General features: G+C 31.2%; 1 protein-coding gene across 4 annotated transcripts in view; it reads right to left on the bottom strand.

Annotated features, from left to right (window-relative positions):
• Positions 1-949: 949 nt before the first annotated feature.
• The window catches only part of LOC306853662 (platelet-derived growth factor receptor beta-like), a 55,962-nt gene continuing 46,149 nt past the window's right edge, over positions 950-10,762 (bottom strand). For all 4 annotated transcript variants that reach the window (XM_079391228.1, XM_079391227.1, XM_079391229.1 and 1 more), the window contains exons 16-23: positions 9,818-9,984; positions 7,138-7,253; positions 5,921-6,043; positions 5,700-5,811; positions 4,462-4,561; positions 4,159-4,264; positions 3,094-3,356; positions 950-2,675 (exon numbers count right to left, since the gene is read on the bottom strand). In XM_079391228.1, the coding sequence (XP_079247354.1) occupies positions 2,558-2,675; positions 3,094-3,356; positions 4,159-4,264; positions 4,462-4,561; positions 5,700-5,811; positions 5,921-6,043; positions 7,138-7,253; positions 9,818-9,984 (1,105 nt within the window). In that variant the 3' untranslated portion in view covers positions 950-2,557. The remainder of the gene's footprint in view (positions 2,676-3,093; positions 3,357-4,158; positions 4,265-4,461; positions 4,562-5,699; positions 5,812-5,920; positions 6,044-7,137; positions 7,254-9,817; positions 9,985-10,762) is intronic.

Raw genomic sequence — 10,762 nt, 5'->3', positions numbered from 1 at the left:
GAAGCTGCATCTGAGGCTAAACGGGCCTCCAGCGCTCACACTGCTCCCGTTGGGTTTTCCGTCTACACCGCGGTACTCAAGTGAAACGAATGTGAACCCCGATCACTGAGACAGCAGGAGTCTCTCCGTGACTTCCTGAACAAAACGCTCCAGTGTTCATTCAGCCCCATGATCAGTGTTTACATGTGAACAACAGGCCATCAACAGCTTCTTTTAATATCACATGAAGAAAGACTCCAGCTGTGTTAAGGCCCATAATTGATTCTGTTCACTTTAAGGCTTTTTCTGTTGCTTTTGTCTGCAGAAGGAAATACATGATTTCCAGTCCATTCAGATTAAACTCACATTAATCTCAAAGGTCTTCAGTGAGATGTACTGAAATTAGATCTTACTGACAAACAAGGATTTATTTGCCTAAAACATTACAGTATTAGTTTGACAAACAGTTTTGCTCAATTTAACATTTATTGTAGTTTTTATTAATATTTTTCATTTTGATTTGTTTTGTACATTAATTTGACTTTTTTTGTCATTTTGATCTGCACTTTTGTCAAGTTGTTTCCCCCAATTATACTCTATCTATGGTTAATTTTAGTTTTATAATATAATAAATATTTTTTATTTTAGTTTCAGTTAACAATAATAACACTAGTGCTGAGGTTGAGATAATTTTTTATTATTATATATATTTTTTAGATTACTTTATAAGTATTTAAAAAGTATATAAATAGTAAAATTACAATAAAAAAAATGTCATATATAAAAAATGAAAATCATACATACAGCTCTTGTTAATCTCAATAATTTCTCAGACAGTAATGACACTAAATTATGAGCAAACAGACTCTTGCTAAAGTGTTTCTGGGGCAAAGTTGATACTGAAGAGCGTAACTAATATCTCCATTAGATCTCCTGAGCAACCACTGAGCTTTATAAAGACCAACAGACAGATGATTACAGACTTTCAGTTTTTATTTTTGATCGTACATAGAATGTGTAAAAGAGCAATGTACAAAATATCTATACAAAAATATACTTGTAAACATACGTAAAGCTTTGGTACCTTTAGAGTGTGTAACTTTACTATGTGATATATGTACGGAAATGTGCAATTTAATAAGGCCTTGTGCATACATATGAATGCCTACAGTTCAAATAAAGAAAAACAAGACAAACAGACAAGATGAAGCCTGTGTTTGGGTATAGTAAGTGTTTGCATGAAAATAAAGTTCAATGTAAGTAATTAAACATTGTGTGGATGATATTAAACTAATAATTTGAAGATTAAACCTGGGCCGCATGTAAAGTTTCATCTCAGTGTAAGATACCCGCCAAGAGCAGGTTAAATGATCTTGAATGTAAAATGCTTTGGATGAAAAACATTAGCTAAATGATGTTTTTCTCTTGTACCACGAGTCATTCAGATATACTTTCTATGTACAGTCATTCAGATATACAGTTGGTATGAAGCACACACTGAACAGCTTGATTATGTAGCTGCACAAAACATAAAACATTGCATTGTGAACAGAAGCTTGTTTCCAACAGAATAATAAATAAAAAAAAGATAACTGCAACTTTCTCTCACCATTGTGACATTTTTACAATTTTGACCTTTTGTCAAAACTGTGCAATGTAAATTCTGGGGGGAAAAAAAGTGTATAACTTGCATTTGTGAGAAACAAAATCAATTATGTGATGTAAACTCATAATTGTGAGTCAGAATTGTGAAATACAAACTCATAATTGTGAGTCAGAATTGTGAAATACAAACTCATAATTGCATTTAAAAAGTCTGAATTGTAAGAAACTCATAATTGCAAGAAAAAAGTCAGAATTGTGATATATAAACTCGCAATTATCTTTTTTATTGTTTATTCTGTGGTGGAAATGAAAAAAAAAACAAAACAACTCACAATTCTGAGAAGAAAAGTCCAAACTTAGAATTCAGAGAAAAAAATCTAAATTGCAAGTAAGTCAGAATTCTGAGTTTATATGGGTTTTTTTCTCAGAATTGTGTGAAATTGAAATTGAGGATAAAAAGTTGCAATTACATTTATTCATTTTTTTATCAGTGGTGGAAATGGGCTTCCATGGTTCTGTCGTTTCCCTTTACAGAATGTAAAAATAGAAAATGTAATCACAAATAATCACGTGTATAATCTATTTGCTTCAATTATTCATAAACATTAAAGTGCAAGTTTGCTACAAGAACCTTGACAAAAAAAGTCTAAAGTTAAAATCAAAAGTCACAGACTGCTGACTGAATATAGAAATGAAATATGCACGTAATTTCTAAAATGTTGAGAATGATTTTAAAACAAAAAGTAACCCAACTAATGTACATATCAGCTGATTGTATCTTTGCCTTCTGCAGTTTATAATACTGCATTGTACCACTTTAGTAAAAAAGAATACAAAAACAAAGAAAAACTGGTCTGGTTCAAGCCTCAACCTTCACAGACGGTCTTTAAGAGCACATGAGGAATCTATTTGATAAGAATCTGCACAAAACAGACATCAAAATTACTTGATGATGACAGGAAGCAGGAGTGTGTCACAGGAAGCTCTCCTCCACCTCTGGACTTCCAGAATGATCTGGCAGCAGTTCCTCGCGCTCGGGTTCGGTGCTCGGGGTTTCCATGGAGACCGTCTCCTCATCAGAACTTAACGAGCTTTAGAAGAGAGATGAAGAACACCTTTAACATCTATATATACTTTCCATTTTATAACATTACTTAAATATTTATACTATGTATTATACAAAATTACAAATATGGAACATACTTAAATTAATTAATAAATAAATAAAATATAAACCTTTGTATAACGCTATAGCTAGATAGATAGGTTTATAAATATTAATTAGGAAAAACAAAATAAATAAATAAATCACAGTTTAAGTGCATGCTCTCATTCTCATGTTAAAATTGCCCCACTGGCACAGATAAACACAGATTATTTTTTTTTAAATAAAAAGAGAAGTGATCCCCTGTGTACGGAAGAGGAAGAAGCGATGGCTCATCTTTCCTTTATCCTCTGTGGTTTATAATCGTCTGATTTATTTTTGATCACACAGGAAGTCAGCGTTACCTCGAGGGGATTTCCATCAGCACCGGCCCGTCCTGGGTCTCCTCCTCAGGTTTGGGATCGGGGATGGGGATGATGTACTCGTTGTGCGGAGCATCGGCGGTCTCTCCGTCGGTCTGTGGGCGCGGGGTCAGGTTTGGGCTCGGATCCGAGGATGGAGACTGAGGAGGGAAGGCGTTCGGGAACGGAGACGGGACATGCGGCTTCACACGGGCCACCGCAGGGTGATCGCTCTTCAGAAAGCTGTCGTTGACCTGAGAGTATTTCTGAGGAGACACAAGAGGATGCTTTAATCTATGCTTTTACCTCGACTCAAATCAGTTTTATACATTTGTAGGCATTTCATGACACATTTGTATAATAAAAAGGAACGGTTGTAGTTAAAAAGACTCGTATTTGCCTGAACTCTCCATAAACCAAACAAAACAAGCCCTACAAATAAACAAAAGATCACATATTATACACACTTCATTTGAATGGAATTAGACGATTTCATCATGTTTAATTTACACATTCAATACAGTTTTTAAATTGGTTTATAAAAGGTATTTTTGTGCATGTCTTTTAAATAAAACAGAGCATTTGTGTGTATTATGACTCAGGCACACAATGTGAGAACTCAGAGAGGTTCCCAAATCCCAAATGATTTTTTGATTGGTTAAAGTTAACGGAGAATATTTTGTGTTTTTCTGTGGGTACTCGGCTGAATTGGTACCTATCTTTGTATCATTGATATACTATTATAGTTAATATTTTAAATATTTATTAAATTTAGTTAAAGTTTTAGTAACTTTGTTGTGTGTTTTATTCATTTTTATCAGCTTTTTCTAACGTCCAAATAGTTTACTAAATGTTTATTTATTAATTTTAGTTTATTCAGTTTTAGTTATTTTAGTACTCCCATTTGAATGGATAATTCATTCATTTAAATTAAAATTCTGCGTTTTTGTGCAAGTTCCTGAGCAACAAGCGTCACCACAGAATTACTGAGAAAATAAATATACCAATTAGAATTTCTTTGTAAATCTATGCAGTAGCCACGTTAATAAAACGGAACATAAAGGAAACCTTTTTATATCCGTCTGACAGCATGTTCCCCATGGTGTGCACCAGAAAGGAGAACTCGGGACGCTTCTCGAACTTCTCATCCCAACATTTTCTCATGACCTCATAACTGCAGAGGAACAAACCCACCAGTATTTATTCACAAAAGCCACAAGAAATTTCCCATAATCTCTTTAAAACAAACCTGCCTGTTACTGTTCTTAAGAGTTATTTACTGTATGAATATACAACTCAAGCGTATGTGCAATAATAAGCATGCAGCCTGTATGTTTCATTCAGGTCAGTAGGAAACGCAGTGAAACATACATATCGTCGGAGGCGTACGAGGGTTTAGTCATGCGGTATCCTCTCTTCAGAGCGCTGTAAAACAACTCGTTCATGGGCAGGTCTGGATACGGGGTTCCTCCTGCAAAATCACACACAAAATCACCAATAAACAGCTTTTCAAGTTTAAAACAAATTCTGAAAATCTGGGAAAAAAAGTACAGATGCTTGAATTTTTCACAGATTCAACAGTGAGCACTTGTGATTAAAATGAATCGTTTTAAATCTCTTAAAGAAAAAAACAAACATTATTTATGAAAGACAATTAACACTTTACAATAAGGTTTCAGTTGTTCAAGTAATTGCATTAGTTAATTACATTAATATGAATGCATTAATAAAAAATACTTCTAAAGCATATTTTAATCTTAGTTAATGTTCATCTCAACTTTTATAAAAAAATTTAAATCAAAAGTTGTTATAATAATCTGTTATATTATTTAATGCTCCTGAGCTAACATGAACTAACAATAAACAGTTGTATTTTTATTAATGTTACAAAGATTAATAGTGTTATTTTAGTGTAACTGAGATAGTTTTTATTAATGTTTTGAATTAGTTTTATTTATGTTTATATTTTAAATTTAAAGTTTAGGTAATTGTGTTTTTTGTGTGCTTTTATACTAATATATATATATATAGATATATATAATAATATTACATTTATACATCTCCGGCTGCCTAAAAGTAAAAGTCATTTAAATTACATTACATTTAGTTATTTTAATATCATTCATATACTAGCAAAGGTTTTTTGTTTTTGTTTTCTAACAATATTTAATATTTTCTATATATTTTAGTTAAAATTTTTGTAATTTTGTTGTGTGTTTTTGTCATTTTTATTTAATTTTTTTTAATATATATGGTATTTATTAATTTTAGTACTTCAATTTAAACTAAATGAAAATGAGAAATGTTGATGAAATTAAAAAAAGTTTTCTATTTTATTTTAATTAACAAAAAGGTTTTAGTTTTAATTAACAACAACAAAGAAACCCTGATTTATGCATTTAGCAGATGCCTTGTCCAAAGTGACAATCTTTACATGTTTTTAATGCATGCATTCCCTGGAAATCAAAGCCATGCTTGCTCAGAACATACATTTCAGCTAAAACACACATTATTGTGAATTTTTATTTGGGAGATTAACATGTAACATTTATTTGCACAACAGCATGAATAATAGACAGTGTGGAGAAATAATAAGCGAACGGACTGACCCAGAGTGAAAATCTCCCACAGTAAGATGCCGTAGGACCAGACGTCACTCAGTGTGGTGTACAGGTTATGAAATATGCTCTCCGGCGCCATCCACTTCAGAGGAAGAAACGTCTGCAGACAAACACACAGTCTCTTCAGTCAGCAATCAGAGTTTGTGTGTTTGATTTTATTGTGCTTTATTACAGTGGTAGAGACGGTAGAAACCGCCAGATGTACGTACACTGCCTTTGGAGATGTAGTTGTTGTCATGCATGATGTCTCTGGCCAGTCCAAAATCACAGATCTTGGCCAGTTTGCCCTCACAGATCAAGACGTTTCTTGCTGCCAGATCCCGATGCACACACTGACAGACAGACAGACAGACAGACAGAAAGATGTTAGTCAGCTTACTAGGAATGCATTTCCCATTTCCATCAGTAGATGGTGATGTGAGTTTATAATAAAACCTGCATGACAGACTCTTTTAGGGCTAATGTTTAGAAATGGCAGGTCAGCAGTTTTACTAGCTATTTTCAATTATCTACAGTCAGCACAACACATCCATTTTATCTTGTGTCTTGTGTTACAGATTTTATTTTCAGCATTGCAAGCAGCCTAGTAAAACATGCAACACTACGACTTATCCTGGATTGATATGAAATGAAGATAATATCAATTTGTGGAGACAGACTGTGAAATGTGTTGAAATGTTGTAAAGTGTATAAACACATTTTCAGTCAAGAAGGTAATTGTTATAAAAATGTTTAATGTACTAAATTTAGTTTAAACAATTATTTCTGTATTTTTACTGTTCATTTGATATGAATTACATTGTTTTTCTACATTGTCTAAATGAATCCATTGACTGGACTGCAATATATATATATATTATTATTTTTTTTTTTTTTTTGGAAAAAAATGTATTTTTGTCTTGTTTTCCAAAATCACTTTATTAATATTTTTTTTTTTCCTCAAAATGAAGCAAGTTTATGCTTAAAACAAACAAATAAATAATATGTAAATGGGGGCAGAAAAATAGACTTAATTCAAGAGGAAAACAAGTTTAGTTGTCAGATATTTGTTCTTGTTTTAATCATAAACTCACTTCTTTTAAGTCTTAATATTGCAACACAATTTAATAATGTTTGGATATTTGTACTGAAAAAAAAAAAACAAGACTGAGGAAGAAATTTTTTTTTTTCCATTTTCGCATACACTTCCTGTAAATGTGTGTGTTTAGCTTTGCCTCAGAGACAAAACTGTCAGCAGTAGACGTCTTAGATAAAGATTTAGGGTTTGTCTGAGTTTGTCTGCAGGCTTAATATTAAATAACAGAGGTCTATGATATGTGCTCATTTAGTGTTTGTGTGTGTGTGTGTGTGTGTGCGTGTGTGTGTGTGTGTGTGTGTGTGTGTGTGTGTGTGTGTGTGTGTGTGTGTGTGTGTGACAGACACTCACGTTCTTTGAGGCCAGGAACTCCATGCCTTTGGCCACCTGATAACTGAAACCCACGAGATCAGTGCAGCTCAGAACCGGAGAATCACTGATGACCAGAGACCGATCCACCCTGTGACCTGTGATAAACACACACTAATTTGATCTGATTACAAACACAAAATACATGCAGTGCCATGGTATTTCTTTATTATAAAGTTCTGATAACTTTGTGTTTATGTATAAAGCAATGACAAATACTATATTAGTTACTGGGGTCAAAAAATAATCTTAATTCAAAAGGAAAACAAGTTTATTTTTTTCTTAACCCACTGACATTTTATTCCTGTTTTAAGCATCGAGTCACTTAATATTTTTAATTAGATTATATTTTTTTATTTTAGTAATATTTTTATAAGTTTTTATATATATATCTATAACATTTATTAATTTTAGTTGTAGTTATTTCAGCACTTAAACTTAAAATGAAAATGAGAAATGTTGTTTTAGCAACTAGTTTCAGATTTTATATTTTATTGCAGATTACATTTATTTTATATATATATATATATATAAAATTTTATTTAATTTAATTAAAAAAAACATTTTTTTTTATAAATATATGTATATACATCTCAAAATGACTGAAAATTCATGAATTTATGCTTAGAACATGAACAATTATATCTGCCAAAATAATACTAATGCAACAAGAAAACAAGTATATTTTTCTAATCCCATGCACAGATTTTTTCCCTTTTTTAAGCATAAACCCAGTTAATTTTTTTTCACAAGATTTTAATATTTTTATGTTAATATTTTGAATAAGTTTTTATTCCTGTCATTAAATTAAGTTAAAGTTTCAGTAATTTTGTTGTCTGTTTTTTTCATTAAATTTTTTTTTTTTAAATATATCTCTATAGTATTTGTTAACTTTTATTTATTAGTTTCAGTTATTTTAGCACTTTAACTAAAAGAAGATTTAATATCATTCAAATGTATGCCATTTTGCTTCTCACGTGACTATATCATGATTTAAGAATAAACATATTTCTACAGGAAAAAGTCAAAAGTACTAAGCAATAAAATATTTTTTGCAGTGATACTGTACTGTTTTATGATGGTTTTCTAAGGTCGAGTGAAGCTGAATTCGCCCTGACATCCTCTAAACTCAAATTACAACACATCTCAAACAATAAATAAATACAAAAATAAACTATGAGACTTTTTAGTCATAATATTTAAATCATGTAGAAACCTCAAGTGTTTCAACATTTTCAAGGCACATCCTGTCAGAGGAGGAAGTGAAACTTTAATGAGCATCGGTTATGAAAGAGATCTCTATGTCACACAGACGGCGTCTGTGCTCAACCTGAAGACCTTCACAGCAACACAGGGCCAAAGATCACACAGCGAGGCATGATGGGAGCTTTGGTAAAAAAGTTTAGAGAAGCTTCCAGTACATCTGCACAACAAGACGAGACTTACAGTGTTACACTATACTTTCAACTTCCTCTAAATCACCACAATATTAAAATGAATTTAAAATAAATAAGGGCTGTTTGTTCATAATAACAATTTCATGTGATTAATCAATTATATGCAAATTCATGTAGATAAAGCAGGTGGGACAGTGCTGATAATAAACCCTGTGACAGTCATTTCAGCAAATTAATTGATTAATTTATAAAACATATAAAACTGTGCATGATAGTATATTTAATTCATAATTTTTTATAGGTGACTAAGGTTTTCCGGGTGGTTGCTATAGGTGTTTCTAAGATGTTCTGAAATTATTAATTGTGATTATTATTATTAATAAATGCAATGCAATTCATATATATCATTTATATTTTAAATTAACATATTTATTTTTTCTTAAATGATTGTTTACTGATTATTATCAATGTTGAAAACAGCTTTTTATTTTTACATTTTATTTTTCGGGATTCTTTAATAAAACAACAGCATTTATTTAAAATAGAAATCTTTTGTAACTTTATAAATAACTGTACTGTCATTTTTGATAAATTTCATGCGTCCTTGATTAATAAAAGTATTAATTTCTTACCGACCCCAAACTTTTGAATGGTTATCTATCAGTTTCCACAAAACTGAAGCAGCACAACTGTTTTAAGCATTAATTATAATGAGAAATGTTTCTTATAATTGCTTATAAGAAACTATTTTATATATGTATACACATTTTTGTATTATTAATATTAAATTAAATAAAAAAGCACAGTTTTATATCTATATATATATCTATATATCAGGATCAGCAAAGGACCTCGAGATAGGAATCGAACTCGGGTTGCTGTGAGTTTTATATGTTTTACATAAATGATAAAATAGCATAAAAGAGATTTGTACTTTTAATTGCATTGGATTTTAATATATTTAATTTATGATTGCATAATGTTATATAGGTGTCTATATATAGGGACTTTTTAAATAACTGTATTTTGATTTATTATCATTAATAAATGCAATGAACAATTTAATGTGTTTTATAATTAACGTTTTTAATTTATATATTTAATTTTTAATTTTATATAGATATTTAAGGTTTTCTGGGTGGTAACTGTAGATGCTGTTCTAAGAAGACTGATTAAATGTGGTAAAATCACAGTAACACAAAGCTTTGAGAGGCTTGTAGTTGTAGCTGATCTGAAGGCCAGCAGACAGCGGGTTGAGTATGTACCTTGCTCCTGGTAGATGTCTTGTTGGTAAGGAGACTCGTAGGGCGATGGCTGTATATCTGCGTACTTCACAGTGTCCTTGAGCTCCTGCATCGCCACGTATTCGGTCTGCACGTCTTTGGTCATGTCCATGTATCCTCCATCACACTCGCTGCCGAACGACACGTATCTGCAGAGCACAGATATATGACCTGATTACATTGCATTACTTCATCACCTGCTACAGTTGAGCATGATTGATATTTACCATAGTATTTCATGTTCATTTTAAACATACACTACCGGTAAAAACTTAATGTTTAAGATTTGTTAAAGAAGTCTCTTCTTTTCATTTCTGCATTTATTTAATCAAACATACAGTAAAAACAGTTCAAATTATTATTAATTAAATAGGTGTTTTCTATGCGAATATATTTTAATATGTCTTCAGTGTCACATGATCCTTCAGAAATCATTCTAATATGCTGATTTGCTGCTCAAGAAACATTTCTGATTAGTATTAGTGTTGAAATCAGTTGTGTTGCTTCATATTTTAGTGGAAACAGTGAAACATTTTATTTTTCAGGATTCTTTGATGAATAGAAAGTTCAAAGAACCGCATTTATTAGAAATGGAAATATTTTGTAACATTATAAATATCTTACTGACACTTTTGATCAATTTAATGCACCCTTGATGAATAAAAGTATTAATTTCCAAACTTTTGAATAGTATTGTATCATGGTTTCCACAAAAGTATGAAGCAGCACAAATCCGCATATTAGTATGATTTCTGAAGGATCATGTGACACTGAAGACAGGAGTAATGATGCTGAAAATTCAGCTTTGATCACAGGAATAAACTACATTATAAAATATTCACATAGGAAACAGTTATTTTTAAATTGTAATAATATTTCACAATTTTTACTGTATTTTTAATCAAATAAATGCAGTCTTGGTGAGCA

This window comes from Barbus barbus, assembly GCF_936440315.1.
Source record: "Barbus barbus genome assembly, chromosome: 33".
In the NCBI taxonomy this organism is placed as follows: Eukaryota; Metazoa; Chordata; class Actinopteri; order Cypriniformes; family Cyprinidae; genus Barbus; species Barbus barbus.
The sequence above is the reverse complement of the archived record's forward strand: the minus strand, read 5'-3'. Positions and strand labels throughout refer to the sequence as shown.